The sequence below is a fragment of the Stomoxys calcitrans genome, chromosome 4, assembly GCF_963082655.1.
Source record: "Stomoxys calcitrans chromosome 4, idStoCalc2.1, whole genome shotgun sequence".
NCBI classification, from domain to species: Eukaryota; Metazoa; Arthropoda; class Insecta; order Diptera; family Muscidae; genus Stomoxys; species Stomoxys calcitrans.
The window spans coordinates 111,197,659-111,225,145 of NC_081555.1; the positions used below are offsets into that span (position 1 = coordinate 111,197,659).

Sequence of the window (27,487 nt, forward strand, 5' to 3'; positions counted from 1 at the left end):
AATTTTTACACTTCGCCCTGAATGCGGATAACGAATTCGTGCCATTGTAGCCTGTGACGGAAGTAGATTCGGTGTTTCTCCCCTCTTAATGTTGACGTGACGACATTTGCGAGAAACAATGCCATGCAAGGTCATTAAAAAAATTTTCCGGGTTCTTCCTTAGGGTAATGTTCTCATTAGGGGAGGGATGGCACCTCAGACATTTCGACTCAAATGTGGATATCAAATTCGTGCTGCACTTCCAAATCCCTTTAATTTCAGCCCCATATTGCCATAGCCAGTAAATACAAACCGTTTGGACGGTGTTTTGGGGCTGGGGCGGCCACCGACACTTTGCACTGAAATTAGATATCAAATTCGTTCCTTATTCCCAATGGAAATTAAGTTCAGTTTGGGGGCGCTATAGGGCGTACCCTAAAACACTTGGCTCCAAAATTGGATATAAAATTCGTTTCCTACTCTCAAATACCTTTCATTTGAGTCCCATATTGTCATAATGGGTCAAATAACCCATTTGACGTATCTTTAGGAGGAAAAGCGCCACCTAGACTTGAACGCAAATTTTAATGTCATATTCGTAATCTACTCCCTAATACCTTTTATTTGAGTCCCATTTAGCCATGGTCGGCTAATATGCCCATTTGGGGGTATTTGGGGGTGGGCGACCTCCCATTACTTGGACCTTGTGTTTTATGCCATATTTGTAGTCTACTGCCTAATACTTTTCATTTGAGTATTATATTGACATGAACTTCCAATATATCTGTTTAGAGGAGTTTTTGTGGTTGAGAACTTAAACTTGAACCCAAATTTTAATACCATATTCATTTTCTGGTCTCCAATACCTTTCATTTGATACCCTTATTGTGCCCATCGGACCACTTTCGGATATGGGTGGCGTTTTTGGGATAAGGGGAGAGTCCGACTCCACCCTATATCTAAAAATTATGTGGCCTATGTTTCTTTCCAGACAAACGTATACAATCCATGAAAATTTTAAGAAAATCGGTTCAGCCAAGTATCATACAGTCATAATGGGTCTAATGGCGTTCTTGAGGGGAGGCGTGACCCCCTATACCTTGATATGATTTTGTATGCCAGATTCAAAATCTTCTCCCGAATACCTTTCATTTGAGCCCCATATTGAAATAAACGTCCAATATGTCTGATGGGGGAGTTTTGCGATTGGGGCGGCCTGATGGGTACTTAGACTCAAATTTTAATACCATATTCGTATTCTACTCTCCAATACATTTCATTTGATACCTATATTGTCCTAATCGGTCCACTTTTGATTTTGGGGTGTTTTTTTGACATAAGGGTAAGGGTCCGTCCCCCTTCCGATATCGAAAAATTATATCGTCTATGTTTCCCTCCAGACCAACCTACACTATATGCGAAATTTTCGAGAAAATCGGTTCTACCGTTTTTCAGTCTATACGGAACAAGCAAACTGAGTCCCATATATCCGATTGGCTTATGTGCCCATTTTGGCCGTTTTTGTGGGGATGGGGTGAACCCCTATACTTCGACATCAGATTCGCTATCTACTCCCGCGTACTTTTCATTTGATACCCATATTGTCCTTATCGATCCACTGTTGATTTTGGGTGTGTGTTTTTGCGGTAACGGTGGACGGTCCGCCCCCTTCCGTTATCAATAAATTAAAAAGCCTATTCCTACTTCCTGACCACATTCGTAATCTACTCCCGAATACCTTTCATTTGAGTCCCATATTGTCATGTATCGTCAAATAAACCTTTTTAATGGGTTTTTGGGCTGGGGCAGCCCCCAGGTACTTGGATCCAACTTTTATTATGAAATTCGTACTCTACTCTTGAATACATTTCATTTGAATCCCATATTGTCCCAATCGGACCACTTTCATTTTTGGGTAGTACTACTCCCAATATCAAAAAATTATATAGCCTGTTTTCTTCCAGACCAACCTATACAATCTGTGAAAATTTTAAGGTAATCGGTTCAGCCGTTTTTAAGTCTATACGGAACAAGCAAACAAACCGACAAACAAAGAAACAAACTAACACAAATTGAATTTAATATATAAGGCAACTTGTATAAGATGGGGTAACATTTCTTAAACATTTTAGAACAATACATATACCAAACAACCTATAAATATCAAGACCAAACGTACTTAGTTTCGGAGGGGCGTACCTTGCACTCCCACTTCCATGGATTCTAGATACCAATGTGTGTTCTCATTTTTAGCTCAGTTTCTATGCAGGTTATCGGAAGAAAACAATTCGATGCCTTTACTTGTACTTTAGAAGTTAAAACAGCAGATCACTTTATGTGGGTCTATGAAAATTTATGGACCTCGCTCACCAGTATTTAGGTATGTACCTCAAAAGCCTACATCAAAAAACAAAGTTCATTTAAATAGGACAATAATTTAGATTATTGAAGGAAGTGGACTTCATGTGCCAAATTTCAGTCCAATGACCCTTCAATGGTAGATGGGTTATCATTGAACTTCAACTTGAAATGGACAGCACTTGTTGATATGTGAGAAGTTTGTCCCTGTTCCATAATGAAATGGGCAAATTTGCAATTTGGGGTAGAGGGTAAGGGTCCATCGCTAGAAATGGGCGATGGGTAAATACCCAAAAGGTATTTACATGGTAAATTGGGTAAATACCCGGTAAATTAGGTAAATACCCAGGTATTTACCCATTTATACCTAAAAGCTGGGTATTTATAATTTTACAGATATCTTGGGTTTAAAAATATTTCCAAAAATTTTTGATGATTTCGTGTTCTTTGTATATAAACCTGATCTTATGGTCTCATTAAATCGGATTTTAGCCTTGAGGCAACGATTTGGTCATTTTTAATCCGATTTTAATGAAATTTAGCACTGTAAGTTCTGGTAGACTACTACCCATTTTTTTAAAGTGTGGTTCAAATCGGACTATATTTGGATATAGCTGCCCTATAGACCGAACGCCCAATTTCCCGATATAGGTATTGAGCCCATAAAAGATCCATTTATTACCCGAATTCGAAGAAATTTGGCACAGTGTATTCGTAATCTACCCCTGTTACATAATGGACAAATTTGCATTTGCATACATTTTGTTCATACGACTCCCATATTCTACATCAATGCAAAAGTGGTCCATTAATTTTGCGAATATATTCAAACACTCCAAGCAATGCTTCGACTGTTTTCACAAGTACCCAAGCCTCGGAACCATATAGCAACACGGGTAGTATCTGTGTCTTGTACAGTGTAATTTTCGTCTGTCGACTGGTGGCCTTGTTTCTAAACTGCTCGCTTATCCAAAGTAAAATCTGTTGTCAATATTATTCTTCCCTACAGTCATTGTGTCCGTCATGACAGGTCACTGTCTAATCGGAAAACATGCTGACAGACTGAAGGTTGCCAGCAACGATTTTTGCAGAAGCTGTGAGGACATCGAAGAAGAAGAGACTATAGAATACCATCTGTGTCTGTGTCCCGCACTAGCAGGTAGAAGGAGTTCCACTTTAGGTTTTCATTTCTTTGAAAACCTTTCAGATTTAGCGGATGTGAACATTCGCAAGTTATTGGGCTTTTTAAATCGATCTGGATGGTTCAAGGGTAGGAACTAGAAGCGTCTTCCTCCTTCTGTTTCTGTGGTATCACAATGGACGTAAACGTCTAAGTGAGTCTGATGGCAGACTGCCACTTAAACCTAACCTAACCATTATTCTTCCCTTTATATCAAAACTAATGTCATTCGATATGTTGTTGTTGTTATTGCCACATTTTCATGTAGAGGTGGCGATCCTGGTCAAGCTGTTGTACTTGAGCAAGCTCGTTCCGGTCGAAAGGACCGATCGCCGCACGAACAGGGTGGCCATTGAGTTCATAATACGCACTCAGTATTTATGCAAGTGCTGTTTCCTCCCGGCTTCCCACTGAAAATCCCCGCTGATTGTTCGCGACTGCCCTTGCAGCTACTCCGTATAGAGCATTCTACTATCCGCAACCTATGGACGCGCCCGGTAGCTCGCAGCTAAGCTTCTCGTGACAGCGATGATCGGGCCTCAAAGTTCCAGCCTGAGTGGTGCTCACAGCTATCCCTAGCCGGGGCTATTCGTTTCGGTTACGGCAGTGCCGAGGTAAATAAAGTTGCTGACTATTTCAAACTTGGGGTGTCCAACTTTTTTCAATTTCTTTATGTGCTCGGGTATACAAGAGGTTGTGGGAGTTGATACCATCCAGTTTTTCTCCATTCGCTGTCAGACTTAATTTCACTGATTCTCTTTCGATCCTTTCAAAGGCTGCAGTTACTACTTCCAACCCATGATATCGCTGTCCATGGGATAGGCGAGTAGCATGTGTTCTCGTGTGGGTACTGTGCCATACCTATTCATATCTGCATCTCGTATAATCTTCTTCAGCATGATATTAAAGAGGTCACACTGTAAGCTGTTATCTTGTCTCAAACCTCATTTGGTATTGAATGGTTTGGGGAGATTCTTTCCTATTCTTACAGAGGAACGTGTATCAGCAATGGTCATCCTGCAGTCTTGTAAATTTTGAAGGTATTCCAAAATCAGACATGGCATGAAGTACCTTTGAACGTATGGGTCTGTCGAAAGCGACTTTGTAGAAGATAAAATAGGTGTTGACATATCTTTTTGGCTTTTTCAGGATTTGGCGCAGTGCGAATATCTGGTCTATAGTGGATTTACCAGGTTTAAAGTCGCGTTTACCCGATTATATCATTGTCTTTAGATTTTATTCATTCCCACAGTACGGCCGAGAGTATCTTGTATTATTTCTTTATTCGGTACATTCTGTCTTGTCCCCTTGTGTAGATGACATAGTATGCTGAGGTTTCAATTATCGTGAGTGCCTGCTGCTAGCCAGATCCCGCAGGGAGGTGATGCATACGCCTTAACAGTGTCGCCTCTCGTCTTAAATATTTAAATAAATAAATAAACTATTGGTTCCTGGTGTCTTGTTTCCTTCAGTCAGGTCACTGCTACTTGGACCTCATTGTGACTAGGACGTAAACATTCTATACCATAATCAGGGATTGGTTCTGCAGTTTCCTCTTCGCCGCCACTGTCGAACACTAGCTTCTTTTTTTGTAATATTTCCGGACTTCTTAAGACCCCCGTAGGTCGTTCCCGGGTCCAATTTGTATGTCTGATTTAGCATATTTGTAATCTACTCGAAAATACCTTTCATTTGATACCACTATTGTTGCTTAGGTTGGCTCCTCGGAGGGCCCAGGAGCATTTGCCCCAAAAATAGACTTCTGATTCGTGTTCCTGGGGTTAACCCACACCTACATACCAAATTTCAGCGAAATCGGAGGTGTGCCCTGTAAAGTGCATTTTTGCCACTTAATTAATGAAATTGAAGAAAACCCCCATATTAACCGTGTTTTTGATTTTCCGCATTAAGCTCGGTCCCGAGCAAACCGGATCTGTCAAATACTAATGCATGAAAATCCTAACCTCAAAAAAATCACCCTATAGCTCCTATCTAAACCGATTAACCGATTTGACTTCTTGGGCCTCTGGAAGCCGCAATGTTAGTCCGGTTTGCCTGAAATTTTGCATGTAGTGTTCTGTTATAATTTCCAACAACATTGCTAAGTACGGTCCGAATGGGTCTATAACCTGATATAGCTCCCATTGAAACCGATCTCCCGATTTGACTTCTTGAGCTCCTGCAAGCCGCAATTTTTATTCAATTTGGCTGAAATTTTGCATGTGGTGTTCCTTTAAACAGCTGTGTCAAGTTCGGTCTTAATCGATCCTTAAACTGATATAGCTCCCATATAAACCGATCTCCCGATTTGACTTCTTGAGGCCCTGGAAGCCGAAATATTTTCCGATTTGGCCGAAATTTTGCATATAGTGTTCTGTTATGACTTACAACAACATTGCTAAGTACGTTCCGGATCGGTCAATAACCTGATATAGCTTCAATATAAACCGATCTCCCGATTTGACTTCTTGAGCCCCTGGAAGCCGCAATTTTTGACCTATTAGGCTAAAATTTTGCACGTAGTGTTCCGCTATGACTTCCGACAACTTTGTCGAGTTCGGGCCAAATCGGTCAAGAACCTGATATAGCTCCCATATAGACCGATCTCCCGATTTGACTTCTTGAGCCCTTGGAAGCCGCATCTTTTGTCCGATTTGGCTGAAATTTTACATGCGGTGTTTCAATTATGTGCCAAATACGGTCCAATTCTGTCTATAACTTGACATTGCTCCCATGTAAACCGGTCTTCCGATAATCCTTGTTCGCTCACTAGAGGCTTTGACAGAAGTTTGGTATGTTAAAGAAAATTATGCCCTTCAACTAAATTTATTTTGTATAAATTTTTAGCAGAACCCATGGTGGTGGGTTCCCAAGATTCGGCCCGACTGAACGTAGCACACTTTTACTTGTTATTCTTAAAAATTAAATAATGACTTTTTTCGGTGGCGGTTTATTAGCTTTAACTGTAAATTAAGTTCCAGTGTACGTATAAGTAATGTAATATTATTTCTCATACGCAATGTAACCCTCATGAGCCATGTAAATACTTGGTATAGTATGTATTGGGTTGCCCAAAAAGTAATTGCGGATTTTTTAAAAGAAAGTAAATGCATTTTTAATAAATCTTAGAATGAACTTTAATCAAATATACTTTTTTTTACACTTTTTTTCTAAAGCAAGCTAAAAGTAACAGCTGATAACTGACAGAAGAAATAATGCAAATACAGAGTCACAAGCCGTGAAAAAATTTTTCAACGCCGACTATATGAAAAATCCGCAATTACTTTTTGGGCAACCTATATATGAAGACTACTACAAATGGTGGATATAAAGGGTGATCCGTTGTTGCTGCTCAAGTAATACCCAAGTATTTATTAATTGGTGGAAGTATCAATGACGCTTTTGTGTGAACCAATACTGGTCAAATGCTAACTAATAGTTCACGTTAACATATGAATCACAGTTGGGCCACCCACGAGGATGTGAACATTCGCAAGTTGTTGGGCTTTTTTAAAGCGATCTGGATGGCTCAACGGCAGGAATTAGAAAGCATATTCCTTCTTCTGTTTCTGTGGTATCACAATGGATAAAAACGTCTAAGTGAGTTTGATGGCAGACTGCCATTTAAACCCAACCGAACCTAACCTAACTTAAAATATCGATCTGAGATCCTATAAAATTTCATTGGCGTTAAAAGTTAATATCATATTAATATCATTAGTCGAACTAACATTAGCCCTCTGTCTCAATCATGCCGCATGCAATTTTGAACAGATTTTTTTGTTTTTTTTTTTTTTTTTTATGTAGGCCCTTATTCACCGGAATCTCATGCAATTATACCCTCCACCATAGGAAACGTGCTATACTAATTTCGTCATTCCGTTTGTAACACCTCGAAATATACGTCTAAGACCCCATAAAGTATATATGTTCTTGATTGTCATGCCTTTTTAAGTCGATCTAGCCATGTCTGTCCGTCCGTCCGTCTGTCGAAAGCACACAAACTTTCGAATGAATAAAGCTAGGCGCTTGAATTTTGCACAAATATTTCTTATTAGTGTAGGTCAACTGGGATTGTAAATGTGTCGAATCGGTTTATGTTTTGATATAGCTGCGATAAAAATCGATCTTGGGTCTTGATCTCTTGAGCTTGTAGAGGACGCAATTGTGCCCAGTACGATCTAAATCGGTTGATAACCTGACATAGCAGCCATATAAGACGATATCTCACGAATAAATGTTTCAATGTTGTCTTCAAATGCGTCAATTAAAGCTTTCATGTCTGTTTAGACATGAGCTTTAACAAAACCGAACACAAAATAGTCTAAAAGCGTTAAATCGCCCGATCTTGGCGGCCAATTGAGCGGTCGCAACTTTGAAATAAAATGTTCATCAAACTCTCCTTTCAATAATCCATTCTTACGCGTCTTTTTGAAACCATATGTCATGCAAGTCAAGCTCTTGAATTTTGGGCAACAAAAAGTTGGATAACATCTCAAGATGGCGCTCACCATTCACAGCTACGTTACGATTCGCATCATCTTTGAAGTAGTACGGTCCAATGATGACACCAGCCCATAAACCGCATCAAACTGTAACTTTTTCTGGATGCATTGGTAGCTCTTGCAATGCTACTGGCTGATCTTCACTTTAAAATCGACAATTCTGCTTATTTACATACCCATTGAACCAAAAATGAGCTCCTTCGCTGAACACAATGAAGCGCGCGATGAACTTTCTCAACAGAGCACGCATTTTGATAATAAAATTCAATAATTTTCAAGCGTTGTTCGTTTGTTACACGATTCATGGTTAAATTATAGAGCAAACTGAAGATGTTGGATAGTGAAACAAAACACAAAATGTGCATGAGCTGTTTCAACTAGTGCAGCGAAAAAGATAATAGCTTAAAAATCACCCTTTATATACTTTGTTGGGTCTCAGATCAATATTTTGATGTGTTACAAACGGAATGACGAAATTGGTATACCACCCATCTTATGGGGGAAGGTTTAAAAATACAGTTGGTGTTGATTTGTTCTTCTCTGTTGTTTTCCCAGGATTTGGCGCAATGTAAACATCTGTGCTATGAAGATTCACCAGGTCTACAGCCACGCTGATAGGGCCAAATTATTTTGTAAACTTTAGACTTTAATCTTTCACATAGATCGCTTGAAAGTATCTTGTATACGATGGGGAGGAGATTTATACCTCTATAGTTGCCACAACCCTTCTTGTACCCTTTCGTCTGGACGGGACATAGTATGCTGAGATTCCAATCAACGGGTATGCGTTCTTCTAGCCTAATGTGTAGACGTGCTGATGCATACTTATTAACAGCGTGCTGTCTACGGTCTTAAACAGTTCAGTCGGCAATCCATCGGCTCCTGCTGCCTTATAGCTTTTCAGCCGGGTTACTGCTACGTGGACCTCGTTTTGACTAGGTGTCCGTTCGTTCGTCCGTCTGTCCGTCTTTGAGTCCATGTATTCTTGTAATCAAAGTGCAGGTTGTATTTGTTGTCCAATCATCACGAAATTTAGTTATTGATTTTGGTAAAAATCGGTTCAGATTTCGATATAGCTCTCATATATATATCGCCCGATTTGTACTTAAATGACCGTAGTAGCTACAATTTTCAACCGATCTGCACAAAATTTGGCACCAATTGTTTTGGTACTGATCTCAACATATCTGAGAGATTTCATAAAGATCGGTTCAGATTTAGATATAGCTCCCATATATATGTATTGCACTTATTTGGACTAAAAATGCCCGTAGTACCTGCAATTTTTAACCGATCTGCACAAAATTTGGCACGGACAGCTTTACAGCAGTTACCAGAGTTCCTTCTTTGTCTCTGCTGGAGCTATCGGATTGATATTTAATACTTTGGTAGAATTTCCGAACTTCGTTCTGACTCCAGTGCATCTCAATTTACTCACTCTCATTTCTTTCTATTTCCTTTTTATTTCTGAGGAATAGACGTTTCTCTCCTTTTCTCCCAATAGCTATCCTTCACCTGTAAAGGTATCGACCCTGACTGCAGGGTCGTTCTGTATGGCGCATTCTTGGCTTCAGTAGAATTTCGACAAATTTAGTCATACCATGAGTTTTTTTAGGGGGTTTTTCTGTACCCAAGTACGGATTTCACGGCATTTTCCATGAACTGGGCAATGGATTGCCATTGCGTCGTTATATCGTCGGTGGAAGGAGTGCTTTCATCAAGCAGTTTGGTCAGTCGAGTGGAGTATGCCGTTGCCATCTTTTGCGTTTGCAGCTTTTCACTGTCCAGCTTCCATGTAGTGTCAAATCGCACTTTCCTCGCCATGTTCAAACGGGTGCGAACCTTTGCTGCAACAAGGTAATGATACGAATCGATGTTCGTCCCTCGGATCGATCGTACATCTAGCACGGTTATTGAATGTTTTCCATCTATCACAACATGATCTACAATATTTGTTTTCTAGGATTTATATCGGGTGACCGATCAAAACCATGTGGCCATGTGAATCCTTCGATGTTAGAATCTGTTACTACTAACTACTATGTTCTTTGCTGGGGCGAAGTCTATTAGCCTCAATCCATTATTGGAAGTTTCTTCGTATAGGCTTAATTTATCTACTGTTTGGCCAAATTTATTTTTCTTCCCTATACCTTCCATATGATTTTAATATCATGGGCGGGACAGCTATCATATTCCCTTTCTATGCGCTCCTAGAAAATATCCTTGATCTATTCGTCCTTGTCTTCTGTCGGGGTATGGTCTCAAATAAGGTTGATGTTGAAGAATTTGGCTTTTATGAGGATTATGGCTAGCCTCTCATCCACCAGAGCAAAGCTGGAGCCAAGGTGTTTCATTCTCCGACTAACCTCAAATCCACAGCCATATTCATGCTTCGTCTCATGACAGCTAGAATATAGGGTGTCACCACTAGGAGTTGTTGTATAGCCCTTCCCGAGCCATCGCACCTCCTGTATGGCAGTATTGTCTGCCTTGTACTTTTCCAAAGCATCCGCCATCGCGTGCACTGCACCCTCAGATACGCAAATCATGGTCCTAAACACGTAGGCGGGGGCCGTCACCATGGGGGATCCGGTTTTTTTCTTCTTCGTTTTTTCAAAGTAATTCCCTAAGTTGAGATATCATTGCAGGATATTGTCCGGCTTTAGAACATTGTTTAATGGTTTCTATTCAAACAATAGTGTAGCAAAAAAAAACATATTTCGAGAGAATCAGTTAACAAATGAACTTTTTATTGCATTATTACTACAAATCAGACAAACATATGTACAGTAGCTATATCCAAATCTGATCCGTTTTTTTCCAATTTCAATAGGCTTCGTCTATAGGCCGAAAAACATGCCTGTACCGAATTTGAAGATGATCGGAAGAAAATTGCGACCTGTAGTTTGTACACAAATAAACATGGACAGACGGACATAGCTAAATCGAATCAGAAAGTGATTCTGAATCGGTCGGTATACTTATCAATGGGTCTATCTCTCTTAGTTTTGGGTGTTACAAACAAATTCACTAAGTTATAATACCCTGTACCACAGTAGTGGTGTAGGGCATAAACATTTAAAAGCCAGCAAAGGTGTGTTGTTGGTAGAAGCATTTGATTGGCTATACGTATCGCGATTTCAATTTCGACCAAGAAATATCATCAGCGGACGATATCAAATGGATCATGGTACTTTATAACCATCCCAACTAGAGTAAAGCACACATCTGATTTTCAACAGGGATCTTTATTTCATTCAGATTTTCCGGGTAATGAGCTTCTTACCCGACGCCTCAACCTATCTTTTTATCGTTCGTGGAACATTTTAGCTCACTACCTTTAACAGTAGCTACTCAGGTGACACCACAGGAAGGTTTGTGTCCACATTTGAGATGAAGGAAGACCAAGATAAACCTGGATTTTATCAAGTCAAAACCAATCAGAACCGTGTTTCCAACATCCCCATGTTTCCAACATTCCCAAGTCACCCTTTAAATTAAGTTCGCTAATCTTTGGCTCTAAGCGTTAAAATTAGGACAAAAATTTTTCACTGTATTAACAGGAATTTTTCATTCCTACATGGAAATGCAGTGTTCAAATTTTCTTACCTTGTTGAAGTTATGCTTTGTGCTATACTCTGTATTCATTCTTCATGCTATTGCTGTCAAATCCTTCTCTGATACTCGCTTTGATCAAATTGCACTTTTGCGTAAGCCCATCTAGAATATATCATCTGCACAAGCAACATTCGATTAGTTGAACGTAATCACGATCATTGTTTGTTGCTCAGCGGAGTGAAAAATTGATTTAAATGCATGTGCTAGTCAAATGCTGCGGTATTAGAAAGTGCGCGTGAGTGCGTGCGTGTGTTTGCTGTTGATGATGTGTTGAAATTAAGCTCAATTTCAATGTAACCTACTTTGCGCAATGCTGGCCTCAATACCCATTCGTTATTGTTGTTGAGTGATTAGTGGAAGAATTACAGCGGATTTGGTTTGGCAATTGTATGTAAACACATGTTAATGGAAATACCAGTTTGACTATTTCCTGTCAGTTGTGGGCAGTAAGCGTGAATTGTTCTACTGATTTCGATGGGTATTTGGTGGGATTTTCGGGAGTGTATGTTAACATCACAATGTAGGCAAAATGTAGAAGAAATTTGATAAAATATTACAACATTGAAATAATCGCCAAATGGCGAAATTGTTTGTTGTGTCAGTCATAACAACAGGAGCATCTATGTGGAATGCATTTGGAAAGGATATTTGAAGCTTTGACATAATGCGAAATCTATTAGACCCACACACAGCAGTAGCGAATCAAATTCAAATATCATCTATACTATTTGCATATGCTCTTAGCGATATACTGAAGAATAAATAAACACAGAAAACTGAATTTATTCATTTCTAAGCCTGTATATTCGCAGATATAAATTTTTCCTTGATATTTGTATTTCGATAAAATCATTTCATTTCTGTCTGCTCTTTTGTACATTCCCCCATTTATAGAATTACCTATGATACTTCCCTAGTGTACTTTTTTTCTGTCTAGCTGTTTGCGGAGTATTGTGAAAACCCATAGAATGTGCTAATTGCTTTGAATCATGATCACAACTCATTTAATTGCGCCATAAACAATAAAATATGGCAAAAAGTTTTTCAACCACCTAGTGGAGTAGCATATTTAAACAACTAACAAGTTTAAAAATGGCTCAAAACGATGCAAAAGGCAACAGAATCAGTGCAAAAGTATTTTATACCATAAAACACATAAGTTGAGGCCATAAGTTAAATTCTTTGTTGTTGTTGTAGTTGTGTCGTATTAGTTTTTTTTTTTTGCAGCTATGTATATACAAATACAACTATTTATTATGCATATGATACGGTGAACACTATGAAACATACACACATACACACACTACTATTTCATAATCTCATATAGAGAGTCATACGAAGGACATTGGTCTTAGTATAGGGTTTAGAAATTGGAACGAATTAGAATACTTTTGCAATGGAATGGAATGGAATAAAATAAGTCACAATCCGATTTGAAAGGAAATTTATTGAAACACTAGCCGAATCGGGCCCGCTTCGCTGCGCCTTCTTTAACTCTCTAATATCTTTTTAGGGTGGGGACACTTCGCCTGAATGTGGATAACGAATTCATGCAATTGTAGACTATGACGCTGAACGCGTTCGAATCCTGGTGAGAACATCGGAGAAAGCGGTCTTTATCCCCTCTTAATGTTGGCGACATTTGCGAAGTACAATGCCGTGCATGGTCCTTTAAAAAATTTTCCCCAAAGAGGTGTCGCCGTGCGGGAAGCTGTTCGGACTTGGTTATAAAAAAAGGTCCCTTATCATTGAGCTTAAACTTGAATCGTAAAGCACTCATTGATGTGTGAGAATTTGCCCCTTCTCGATTCCTGGTGGTGATGATCTTTCATAGGGTAATGTTCTCATTTGGTGAGGGATTGCACCTCAAACATTTCGACTCCAATATGGATATCAAATTCGCAGCACTTTCAAATCCCTGTAATTTGAACCCCAAATTGTCATGGCCGGTAAATATGAACCGTTTGAGGGTGTTTTGGGGCTAAGGCGGCCACCGGCACTTTGCAATGAAAATAGATATGAAAATCGTTTTTTATTCCCAACGGAAATGAAGTTCAGTTTAGGGGGTTGCTTTAGGGCGTACCCCAAAAACAGTTGGCTCCAAAATTGGATATCAAATTCGTTTCCTACTCTCAAATACCTTTAATTTGAGTTCAATATTGTCATAATGTCAAAATAACCCTTTTGACGTATTTTTAGGAGGGAAAGTGCCATCTAGAATTGAACGCAAATTTTAATGTCATATTCATAATCTACTCCCTAATACCTTTTATTTGAGTCCCATAAAGCCATGGTCGGCTAATATAACTATTTGGGGGTATTTGGGGGGTGGGCGACCCCCCATTACTTGGACCTAATGTTTTATGCCATATTTGTAATCTACTGCTTAATTCTTTTCTCTTGAGTCCCATATTGACATGAACTTCGAATATATCTGTTTAGATGAGTTTTGGAGTTGTGGGGGAGGGCCTGCTGGGTACTTAAACCCAAATTTTAATACCATATTTGTTTTCTGGTCTCCAATACCTTTTATTTGATACCCTTATTGTGCCTATCGAACGACTTTTGGATATGGATGGCGTTTTTGGGGTAAGGGGGAGAGTCCACCTTTACCCAATATCTAAAAATTATATTGCCAATATTTCCTTCCAGACAAACGTATACAATCTATGAAAATTTTAAGAAAATCGGTTCAGCCAAGTTACATATAGTCATAATGGGCCTAATGGCGTTTTTGAGGGGTGGCGTGACCCCCTATACTTCGATCTGATTTTTTATGTCAGATTCGAAATCTACCCCCGAATACCTTTCATTTGAGCCCCATATTAAGATGAACGTCCAATATGTCTGTTTTGGGAAGTTTTGGGGTTGGGGCGGCCCGATGGGTACTTGGATACAAATTAAATATCATATTCGTATCTACTCTCCTATACCTTTCATTTGATACCTATATTGTCCCGATCGGTTTACTTTTGATTTTGGGTTGTGTTTTTGGCATAAGGGGGAAGGTCCGTCCCCCTTCCGATAACGAAAAATTATATAGCCTATGTTTGCTTCCAGACCAACCTACAAACACTGCGAAAATTTCGAGAAAATCGGTTCTGCCGTTTTTCAGTCTATACGGAACAAACAAACCGAAAGCCATATATCCGATTGGCTAATGTGCCCATTTTGGGCGTTTTTGTGGGGATGAGGTGACCCCCTATACTTCGACATGAATTTGTACGCCAGATTCGTTATCTACTCCCGCGTACTTTTTATTTGATACCCATATTGTCCTTATCGGTCCACTTTTGATTTTGGGTTGTGTTTTTGCGGTAACGGTGGAGGGTCCGCCCCTTCCGTTATCAATAAATTATAAAGCCTATTCCTACTTCCTGACCATATTCGTAATCTACTCCCGAATACCTTTCATTTGAGTCCCATATTGTCATGATCGTCAAATAAACCTATTTTAAGGGGTTTTGGGGCTGGGGCAGCCCCCCAGTTACTTGGATCCAACTTTTATTATGAAATTCGTACTCTACTCTTGAATACCTTTCATTTGAATCCCATATTTTCCCGAACGGTCCACTTTTATTTTTGGGTAGTACTTTTGGGATAAGGGGGAGGGTCCGCCCCCTCCCAATATCAAAAAATTATGTAGCCTATGTTTCCTTCCAGAGCAACCTACACAATTTGTGGAAATTTCAAGGAAATCGGTTCAGCCGTTTTTGAGTCTGTACAGAACAAACAAATAAACCGAGAAACAAACATACAAACAAACACAAATTGAATTTTATAAATAAGATTTGATTGATAAATTAAGAATTAAAGTTCGGCTGAGTCAGACGACTACCAATGGACGTTCGACTACCAGTGAACAGTTGCCGTTCGCTTAGCGTTCGAAGCCATCAACACAACTTCCAAACGATGCACAAAACTATATGTATACTCTGGGAGCAATTGTAGGTGTGTGGACATCAAATCTAAAGCTACACCAATAAAATGGCTTAGATTTTTACCATTAAAGTTAAAAATTTCTTAATTTTTTTGGCAGCAAAGAATGTTTGCCTCTGTTTAATATTTGTGATTATTTTGTTTGCCTAAACAGCTTAATGAACATTGTACATGCATTCATTTTTATTGTCTTTTCATTTATTTATCCAATTAGTAATTAAAAATGCTTTTTTGTATAAACTATTAACATACATACGCTAAGCATCCTAAAGTGTGCTGATGTGTGGTGTGCTGTGAATATTGTTTACTAATTAAATGCTTTTGATTTTATATGCATGTTAAAAGCAAGAGTATATGTATGCACATTTTTGTTATGTTCTACAAGTGTTTTTAAGTTATTTCGTGTTTGGGTGTGCTGTATAAAAAATACGTATAAATAAAAAAAATTAAAAAATTTAAAATACATAATCTACGTCAATAAATTCCAGTTCCTCTGAAGAAGTTCTGCAAATAATTGGCGAATTAATTGGAGCCTTACAGCGAGGACGTACAAGTCTTATAATACCAAAGAAGAAATCAATAGAAGACTTGATGAATAGTCGTAATATGGTAAGTTCAATTGAATTAGCCTTTGGTTTAAGTTGATCAGATCTTGGCACGAAAGAAAAAAAACATCCTTCTTCATACTTAGATATACTGGTTCATGTTGTTGTTGTTGTAGCAGTGTGTTGTACACTGAGGCGGCAGCCCTTGCCGATGAAGGACTTCATCGGGTCAATCCGGTACGTACAACCGGCTGCCATGGATACTGGTTCATATTTTGTTATACCTTGCAGAAGAATTGATCCCTTGGTCTGATTTCTTTTGGCCCTGGTAGCCTAAATTTTGGCGAATTTTTTTCAAAATTAAACTAAACTCAAAAAGAAAACGTTCATTGGGAATTGTTGTTGTCGTAGATTTGCGGAGGCAGAGTATTCATTGGCCAGGATTGATCCTGTATCGATATCGGTACATAAACTTAACTGCAGTGAGGATTGACTTGACTTAGGATTGTTATTGTAGACACGAATACATATTGATTCGATTGGTGTCATGGGGATTCCTGCACACAATGCATGTCCGATTCAAGTTTTGAGCTCATTGATAAGGGGCCTCCTTTTTATAGACCTCTTTGGGGAGAAGCTTTTACATGGCTGCCATACCATTTTTTCAATTTGCATAGTTTTTCACAAATGTCGCCAGCATAATCACCGCTGAAATTTTTTCTGACGTTCTCGCCAGCTTTCGAGCCCAGGCGTTCAACGTCATAGGCGGACATGCTAATGACGATATAGGATGGGATGTGAACTCTGAGCTCCGATTTGTGTGCTGTTCATGGTCATCGCGGGAAGCTTAAATGGGAGCTACCGGGCGTGTCCACAAGTTGTGAATAGTGGGATACTTCGTAGATGGAGTGACTGAAATTGCCGTCGCGGGAAATCAGCAATATGGAGTGGGGAGTCTGAGTGAGAGGCCTGGCGGCATCGCCTTTTGATTAAATGCTAATTGCCTGTGATACTGGATACGACAAGGCGATTTATTGGCGTTGGCAGAGGTCGTTGTTATTGTTGTAGCCACATTTTTTTGTGGTGGTGGCGATGCTCGTCCAGCTCCCGTAGGTGAGCCATTGGTTATTTAAAGAAGCAAAAAAATATTCTTGTCATATCGAGAATCATGGGCAGAGCCAGACGCCACCTGGCATCTCACTGAGACTCACCATTCGATACCGCTGATTGTCCCCTTACTAATGGTGGCTACATTTGTGAGGTACTATGCCATGTTACAACTTTCGAACAAGTTGTTGTTGTTGTAATGTATTGTACACTGAGGCGGCCCTTGCCGATAAAGAACTTCATCGAGTCAATCCGGTGCGTACAACCGGCTGCCATGGGATTGGTTGTGATGTCGCTATGCGGTACGACGTTTGGACACGGCATAAAAAAAGGAGGCCCCTTATTGTTGAGCTAAACTTTAATCGGAATGCACACATTGATATAAGAGAAGTATCCCTTGTTCCTCAATGGAATATTATGGGAAAAGTAGTCGCGTATACTGGGGATATACTGCAGTTGTCAGGCCTATAATGATCTCCTAAGCGACGTCTCCTGGCAAGGCGTCATTTCTTAGGGATTAGATCACCTCCCCATATTTCTCACCATCGATCGACCACCCGATTTCATAACCTCTTAGCGCCGGAAGTTTATCAATCAGAAGAAGGCCGATTGGTTCGGCTTCAGAGAATACACCAATCGCCGCTTCAGTGAAGTGGCACCCCCCTTAAATGTGCTAGTTGCCGAGAGGAAATACCGAGACATCATTAACGCAGCAGCCGGCGCAGGCAATGGTACTCACAAACAAGCGTGATGGGATTCGTTGCACGGACCTTACTAATCCCGGAATTACCGAGCTAAATCTGGAAATTAACAGTGTATACAACGAACATAAGCGAAGAAATTTGTGGCTGGAACACTAGAAGCAATGTAACTTAGGTACAGGTTTAGGCAAGTTGTGGTCCACTGTTAAGTCACTCCCGAACCCCAGCGACGTGACCGTGACTCACTTTTGACGACGTAACCGTGACTGATCCAAAGAGGTGCGCCAGGTTGTTCAACCGTGTTCCCGAAAGTGATGGGGCTAGGAGGAGAGCCATTCGTCGTATCCGTGGTCTCCGAAGACGAAACCGAAGCCGTGGTCTCCGAAGCCGAGCCGAAGAACAGCCATCACAATTTACCGTTGGGCCCCGACGGTAATGAATCTGAATCTACCTGAAGTCGAGTACCTTACGACTGTCCTCAATCTGTCTTTGAACACTTTTATAGTACCCGATGTCGGAAAGAAGGGCAGAGTGATCCCACTACTGAGGCATAGAAAGCACCCGAGTAAGGTGGAGTCGTTTAGGTCGATCTCCCTACTCTCACCAGTAGCCAAGACGCTTGAGGAAGTTCTCCTCCCGAGAATTTCCAAGTTTCAAGTAATGACTTCTGCAGCAGCTGTGAGGACATTGAGGAAGAGGATACTAAAGAACATCTGCTATGTGTGTGTGCCCCGCATTGGCAAGCCGAAGTAGTTCCACTTTAGGTTACGTTAGGATATTAGTCCGCCCCATGCCACTATGGACATACACCTAAGCCAGTAATCGGCTTGTTGTGCGCTCTAAAAACTAAAAATTAACCTCTAAAAAGAAAATTTGAAGTTAGGAATTCCGTGCTACCTTCAAAATCATTAACTGTTTTCAATACCACTCCTCTAAATTGGTTCATATCTGGCATTGTGTCTCCACCTAAGTGACGGTATCTGTTAGACGCGAAAGCCGGGCAATGACAAAGGAAATGCAACAACGTCTCATCATCTTTCCCGCCACACCGATTTTACATAATTGAGCTCAGAGTCCTTTGTGTCCCGTTATGATACCAAAAGCTCTACTGACCTTCTTGCTTTCATTCAGTAATAGCCTCGTCTTCTCACGAGGATTTTCGCCGTCCTACCGACTGTTTCGCTGTTCCACAGTGTAACATGCGCGTTTGTCGCCCATGCCCTTAAATCGGTCTGCGTCGACCCGAAAGGCTTCGGGTTAACCAAGTTTATCGACGGCATTTCTCTGGCCTTCACTGCCATATCGTTCCATTTCATTCCCCCTAACTCCGTTATGGCCCGGCATCCAAACGATGCGGATTTTGCCATCCTCAGAGAAGGCGTTAATCTCCTTCTTATCGTCCTGGTTGTTATTGCCCTTATGGCAATTTAACTGTCGGTAAAGATGTTCACACTCGACGTCCTCACGTTAGAAACTCCAACCTTACGCATTCCGTGATCGCCCGGATCTGGTCTGGCAGTCTAAAACACATCTCAGTCCCTGGGTTCTCAATATTGATCCCCAGGCCCGCTCTACCCCCCAGCTTTGATCCATCCGTGTAACATAATCTTCCAGATGGCAATGCTAGGGTTCCGTCAGTTCAAGACCGTGCCGCTGGCAGCAGTGCCTCGCACTAGACCTCAAGTGTCGTCTCAGGTATCCGATCGGAAACCTCTTCCCTTCCTTCCAGGTTTCTTAAAATCGCCTCGATTATACCGCGATGGTATGAGCTGCTCCCATCCTCAATTCATTCTCCCATCGCCTTAAGTCGCATAGCCGCAATGGATGCCTCACATTTAATCCGTATGCCAATGGGTCGGATATCTAGAATAGTCTCCAGTGCCCTAGTGGGTGTGGTCCTCATCGCTCCGCCTATGCCAAGACAACATGTTCTCTGAACCTGTTGTATGGTCCTAATGTTGTACTTTTTCTCCATAGCAGTCCACCAAACTACTGAGGCGTAAGTAAGTATTGGTGTAATCACGCTCCTGTAGAACCTTTGGACTTTTCTAGTATTCAGGCCCCATTTCGAGCCTACGGCTCGTCTACATAGTGCCCAACATTTGTGAGCCTTCTCAGTACGCTCCTGAATGTGACACTTCCAATTCAGTTTCCTGTACAAGATCACACCTAAGTATTTGACTTTGTCAAATATCAAAATACGTGGTGCGTTAAATTGGCCCACCTACGTCTTCCTCGTGAACAGGCCTATTTCACTTCCACTTTAGGTTCTCATTTATTTGATAACTTGCCCGATTTGGAGGATGTGAACATTCGCAAGTTGTTGTGCACTTTAAAGCGATCTTTGTTTCAAAGGCAGAAACTTGAAGAAATCTACTTTTGTCTGATCCTGTGGTATTACAATGGACGAATGAATCTAAGCAAGTCTGATTGCAGACTGCCATTTAAATCGAACCTAACCTCTACATCTGGGAACTATGTATATCTAAATATGAATCGATGGTAATGAAATTCAGCATTAATGGCAAGAGTCTTAAGAGAATCCTATTTGTTAAGTTTCGTGGGGATCGGTTAACGACAGGCCACATTGTATAGTGTCCAACAAAATATTTGACCATTTAATGTCATGCACTTAATATTTCAGAAATCCCTAGCGCCAAATCTACCCGAAGATCAAGCAATATCCTTTTTCTTACAATGCCACAAATTGATAATAGCCGTTTATCAATTGCTTAATGTCCAAGGTACCATGAAAATGGAGGCCACCCAGGCAGAATGTTCTGTCGGTTGGCTGAATGATGTTCTCGTCCTATTCACCGTTGGCTTGACTCTGTGCCAACAACTTAAAGATAAAATGAACGCATTTAAAATGGATACTTTAAGTTAGTAACATTTTGTTTTAAATCTTTTATGCGCATTTTGTTATATGCAATTTTTTACATATATATACATATGTGCTATTTAAAATAATAAAATAAAAAAAAAACATATATATACATATATAATTTTAGTCAAACGTATCCCTACTATATAGTTATACAAGCATACATACATTCTTTACAAAAAATGAAAGAATCGAGATAATAAAAATGAAAGCTATACTTAAAACAAGTCATAGTCAGCACCAGAGCCAGTCAGTCAGTCAGTCTGCATACATACATATAACATATTTTAAAGAATGAATGTACTTAATTTTTAAGCCAATTGTATTAAGGTTAATAAGTTATTAAAGTTGTTGTTGTACTACATAGACTAAAACAAGCGAAATAACAAAAAAAGGAAAAACAAAAAGATAATTAATTTATAGGTCGATTATTTGGATTGCAATCCAACTTCAGTTGAGTTGCCAACAGGCTGAAAGTTCTAAATACTGATATCGACTGAAACTGACAAAAGATTTCAACTTCATGATTTTATCTTCTGACTACGCAACTTTAGTTGAGTTGCCATTCATAATCGACCCCTTAAAAATTAAGAAAATAATACAGTGAGCAGATGTATAGCATATTCTACATTTAAATAAGTAAAGAAGCAATTGTTTTTAGATGACGAAGCAAATAATCCTGACGATATCATGAACAAAAAAGAAAAAAAGAAAAGAAAAATCTTAACATAACACATAAATTATGCATTACATACACAATATATGACAATAAATTTTAAGCAAAAACAATGAATGTAGAGAAATACCAAAAACCAATTGACAATGTGTACTAACTAACAAAGGTTAAGTAAAAGTATTTTGTGAAATGTCTTATTCCTTAATGAAAACAAAGAACCCTACAATATTATTGTACATCTAACGAATCTATTATGATTATTATTATAATTATAAATATTTATTATATGAATTTAATGTGAATTTAATCCTCAAGTATTTTGTTCTTGTTCTCACACATATACACACACACATTCACACATCACTTAACTCACATTTCCAAGAAGATCTCTTAATAAGAATGTTATTGCTAACAACATTTTTCCTTTTTTTAAGTATTTAAACGTATTTATGTACTTATGAGATTATTTTTTTCTTTTGGACACTTTAACCCTACTGCAAAGTATTCATATACATATATAAAAGTTATTTGTTAATAATACCATTACATTTATAAACAAAATGAAAACAAGTTTTATTATTAAAAAATTGGAAATTACAAAACAACCATATCCCCGAGTAAAAGAAGTTGATATGGTCAGATCCAATTGTATCTGGCATCAGATATAAGTGAATCCGAAAATAGTTATATATAATTGGATCTAATTGTATCAAATTAGATCTAATTGGATACCATCTGATACAATTCGATACAATTGTAACTTGAATTTGTACCAGATATAAACAGATCCAATTATCTTATATATAAAATTCAAATTGTGTTTGTTTGTTTGTTTGTTCCGTATAGACTCAAAAACAGCTGAAACGATTACCTTGAAATTTTCACAGATTGTGTAGGTTGGTCTGGAGGGAAACATAGGCTATATAATTTTTTGATATCGAAAGGGGGGGGGGGGGGCGGACCCTCCCCCTTATCCCAAAAGTACTGCCCAAAAATAAAAGGGGACCGATCGGGACAACATGGGATTCCAATGAAAGGTATTCAAGAGTAGAGTACGAATTTCAAAATAAAAGTTGGGTCCAGGTACCCGGGAGACCGCCCCAGCCCCAAAACCCCCTTAAAATAGGTTTATTTGACGATCATGACAATATGGGACTCAAATGCAAGGTATTCGGGGGTAGATTATAGAATATGATCAGGAAGTAGGAATAGGCTTTTTAATTTATTGATAACAGAAGGGGGCGGACCCTCCACCGTTACCCCAAAAACACCACCTAAAATCAAAAGTGGACCGATAAGGACAATATGGGTATCAAATGAATAGTATGCCGGAGTAGATAACGAATCTGGATAGCCAACCACGGATATATGGGACTCGTTTTGTTTGTTCCGTATAGACTGAAAAACTGCAGAACCTATTTTCTCGAAATTTTCGCATATTGTGGGTGTTGGTCTGGAAGGAAACATAGGCTACATAATTTTTCGGTATCGGAAGGGGTACGGACCCTTCCCCTTATGCAAAAAACACAATCCAAAATCAAAAGTGGAGCGATCGGCACAATTTAGGTATCAAATGAAAGGTATTGGAGAGTAGAATACGAATATTGTATTAAAATTTGAGTCTAAGTATCCATCCGACCGCCCCAACCCCAAAACATACATATTAATATAGGGTTCAAATGAAAGGTATTCGAGAGTAAATTTGGAATCAGGCATAAAAATCAGATCAAAAACGGGCAATAAATGCGCCTTTTATGGGCCTCAGACCTTAAATCGAGAGATCGGGGTATATAGTAGCTATATCCAAATCTGTACCGAACTAGGTCAAATTGAAGAATGATTTCGAGTGGCATAAAACAATTCACTGTCCCATATTTCAGCAAAATCGGATAATAAATGTGGTTTTTATGGGCCTAAAAACGACATAGCCCATATACGAACTTAACTTATGAACAAAAAAGAATCTGTGCAAAGTTTCAGCTCAAAATCTCTATTTTTAAAGACTGTAGCGTGATTTCAACATACAGACATGGCTAGATTTCGTTTCTGAAAAAAATGTTCCACTCATACGGGACAACATTTTGCAAATGTCGCCCCAACCCTCTCATAGTGTTACACTTTTTACATTTTCAATCGAACACCTTTCTGTTCATGGAGCGAATTCAATAAGAAAAAAAAATTTAAGAGTTTTCGTTTCTAACAAACTTTTTGTGAATGCCACAAAGCTACTAACTAAAAGACCACAATTTAATGCTGCTATTAGCGGCAGCTGTGGCTATCAGCTGTGACTATCAACTGTGACTACCAGTGGTTTTATGAGTGAAGCTATGCGCAGTTTACCTAATTATATGCCCGCTCACAAATATGTTTTATACTCAGTGCACGAGAAACAATGAACAACCTCAAATTGGCAGAATGTGCAAATGTAGTTAAAATGTGTAGTAAGTACATTCTGTAACCAAATTTCATTTAGAAAACAAAATTCCCATATATCACATATTACCAATTGTTAACACCAACAATAACATTTTTTAAAATTGGATCATTTAATTTTAATTTTAATTTTAAAAAATGTTAGTAAAATGCCTAATACTTTAGGATTACTATTGTGTGCAATCCCATGGCAGCCGGTTGTACGTGCCGGATTGACCCGATGGAGATCTTCATCGGCAAGCGCTGTCGCCAACTAATGGGAATATATTATTTGCTATATAATTTTAAATAAATTATAAATATTTTTACGTTAAAACACAGAAAGGACAAAATTCAGTTATTTGTCTATGTTATTTTATCAGTTGTTTTATCTAAGGTCAGATATAATTATATCCAAAGCCAGATATAGTTCTATATAGCATATTTCTCTGGATATAATTATATATAGCAGACATAATTATATCTGGTCGCATGTCTAACTACATATATCTACTACCATAAATAGTATCAGATATACTTATATATAGTATCAGATATACATCAAATATAATTATATATAATTTGATTTGGCAGATTCATTTGGATCTAATTAGATTTTGTCCCAGATATACTTGGATCTGACCATATACATTTTTTTTACTCGGGTTTTTTAAATTATTCTACATTTTTATATCCCACACATCCACTGGAAAATTTTGTGCATATGTTTACTTATTTATCACAGAACATCTCACTATGGGATAGAATGAAAAAAAAAACTAATAAAAAATCTGCCATTTGAGAATATTTGAATCTTTGAAATTTTGAATGGTTAGAGGTGTTATCAGAATGAAGTGCAAAATTTCAAGGTGGCCCGCGCAGGCGGGCTCTAAGTGGTCACCTCCTCGTTTCGAAGAATTGTTTGGGCTGCCAAATTTTCATTTGTAGTTCGATTTCCATTTTTTCTGCTTGATAGTAATCAAAAACGTACGCTCGATATCTAAAAAATCTTTTCTGGCTTATTATTTTTTTGGAATTTTTATCGAGAATAAGAAGCCGATATTTTGGTCCATGATTTGGGTTGATGACCACATCCACATCTGATTATTCATCCGATTAGTACAGCTTTTAAGTCAAATATTTGAAAAAAGTGTTTTTTGCACGTTATGATCAAAAACAAAAAAAGTTTGCTTTCCTTTTTGTAAAGGAAACATATTCTAAATGCGTTTTAATTGAAATTTGAACAACATATGTCAACTTAAATGGGAGCTATATGTACTTCAAAATATGCAGTATTATGTAAAAAAATTGGAAAAACCCCTCGCGTGTTCAAAACGCAAAGCCAACATCTCTTATTTGGGTTTACGTTTTTATATCCTCCACCATAGGATGGGGGTATACTAATTTCGTCATTCTGTTTGTAACTCCTCGAATTATTCGTCTAAGACCCCATAAAGTATATATATTCTTGATCGTCATGACATTTTAAGTTGAACTAGCCATGTCCGTCCGTCTGTTCGTCCGTCCGTCCGTCCGTCTGTCAAAAGCACGCTAACTTCCGAAGGAGTAAAGCTAGCCGCTTGAAATTTTGCACAAATACTTCTTATTACTGTAGGTCGGTTGGGGTGGTAAATGGGCCATAACGGTCCATGTTTTGATATAGCTGCCATATAAACCGATCTTGGGTCTTGACTTCTTGAGTTTCTAGAGGGCGCAATTCTTATCCGATTTGAATGAATTTTTGCACGAAGTATTTTGTTATGATGTCCAACTACTTTGCCAAGTATGGATCAAATCGGTTCATAACCTGATATAGCTGTCATGTAAATAGATCTGGGGACTTGACTTCTTGAGCTTCTAGAGGGCGCAATTCCTATCCGATTTGGCTGAAATTTTGCATGACGTATTTTATTCTTACTTTCAACAACTATGTCATATAAACCGATCTGGGATCTTGACTTCTTGTGTCTCTAGAGGTCGCAATTATTATCTGATTTGCCTGAAACTTGTACGATGGATCCTCTCCTGACCATCAACATACGTGTTTATTATGGTCTGAATCGGTCTATAGCCTGATACAGCTCCTATATAAATCGATCTCTCTATTTTACTTCTTGAGCGCAATTCTTATTTGAATTGGCTGACATTTTACACAGGTCTCCAACATATAATTTAATTGTGGTCCAAACCGGACCATATCTTGATATCGCTCTAATAGCAGAGCAAATCTTTTCTTATATCATGTTTTGCCTAAGAAGAGATGCCGGGAAAAGAACTCGACGAATGCGATCGATGGTGGAGGGTATATAAGATTCGGCCAGGACGAACTTAGCACGCTTTTACTTGTTTTACTTTATATGTCCCCTGTGTATGTGTCCTTCACTGCCAATTTACTAAAAAATGCCGATTTATAAACCAAGGTGACCAACTTTAGGGGCTTGCCAAGAGGCGCCAGAACTATCTAGGGCATTTTGCACATGATCTCGATAACACCCCAACTCTAATCATTTAAATTTGAAAGAGTTATCTATATCCGTTCTCACATGTCCTATATTTTACTAGTTTTTTCGGTTATATCCCACTGTGCGATCGCCCGATAACACTTCTTGAGACTCTAGAAGCTTCAATCATTATTCGATTTGAGTTATCCAAGATGTGGACGGTCGAATTTACCCATTTTTACTTGTCGCTAAATTTTATTTACTTATTTTGCAAGTACTAAAAAGCCTTAATAATTATTGAATTATTATATCCAATGCTGTTGCACTTTATTATGTGTACCTACATACTATGTCTAAATATTTGTTCTATATTACATGTTTTGTTCTGAATATTACAATCACTATAAGCACCCTCTGTTACTAGTTCTAATTATTAAGTTTCATGAAAAAATCGTTAAAAAAATGTTTCAATATTTTTTATTAATGAACCAATGCAAAAAAGTAAAAAATTATTAAAAAACAAACCCTTCAATTTGAATAAAATTATTGAATGACTTTTACAATATATTTTTTAAGCTCAAAATTGTAAATTGTAAATCTGAAAGAAATAAAAAGCTCAGAAAATTAATTCGCTGGAGATAAACTACGCTGTGGTCCAAAATGAGAAACTAAATATTTTTCTCCCATTTTTCTCTAATATCAGGGGATTTTAGGAGCGTTTTTTCTCTCTGGCATATTAACTTTATAAAGACTTGCATTGACAGTATAAATTAAATTATTAAAAATAAAATTTTAAAAGGCAAATTTTCATGATATACAACATCAGAAATTCTATGTAATTGTTATTATTATTATTGTTTAAATTGAAAGAACATCTACTAAGATTTCAATAAAAGAAAACAAAAATTAAAACTGTTTCTAGAATTTTTAAAGTAGGTGTTTGAACCGTTGAGTGGAGCGGACGTTTTGCAATTTCGCTCCGCAAGGATATTTCTGTTACTCTTAATAGGTCATTATTTTTGGAAGAAAATTTTAAGTCACTCAAGGATAGCGATGATAGTGGTATCCATTAAGCGGTTGATGATCTGCGTTTGTTTCCAGTTTCAGGACTCCGAAGACCCAACAGCTGTGGTGGTGGTATC

General features: G+C 38.6%; 1 protein-coding gene across 1 annotated transcript in view; it reads left to right on the forward strand.

The window, feature by feature from the left end:
- LOC106086915 (protein rogdi) overlaps positions 1-22,456 on the forward strand; it is a 37,477-nt gene extending 15,021 nt beyond the window's left edge. Inside the window, exons 5-6 of the mRNA XM_013251735.2 lie at positions 16,068-16,188; positions 20,577-22,456. Of these exons, the coding sequence (XP_013107189.2) occupies positions 16,068-16,188; positions 20,577-20,819 (364 nt within the window). The 3' untranslated portion in view covers positions 20,820-22,456. The remainder of the gene's footprint in view (positions 1-16,067; positions 16,189-20,576) is intronic.
- Positions 22,457-27,487: the final 5,031 nt, after the last annotated feature.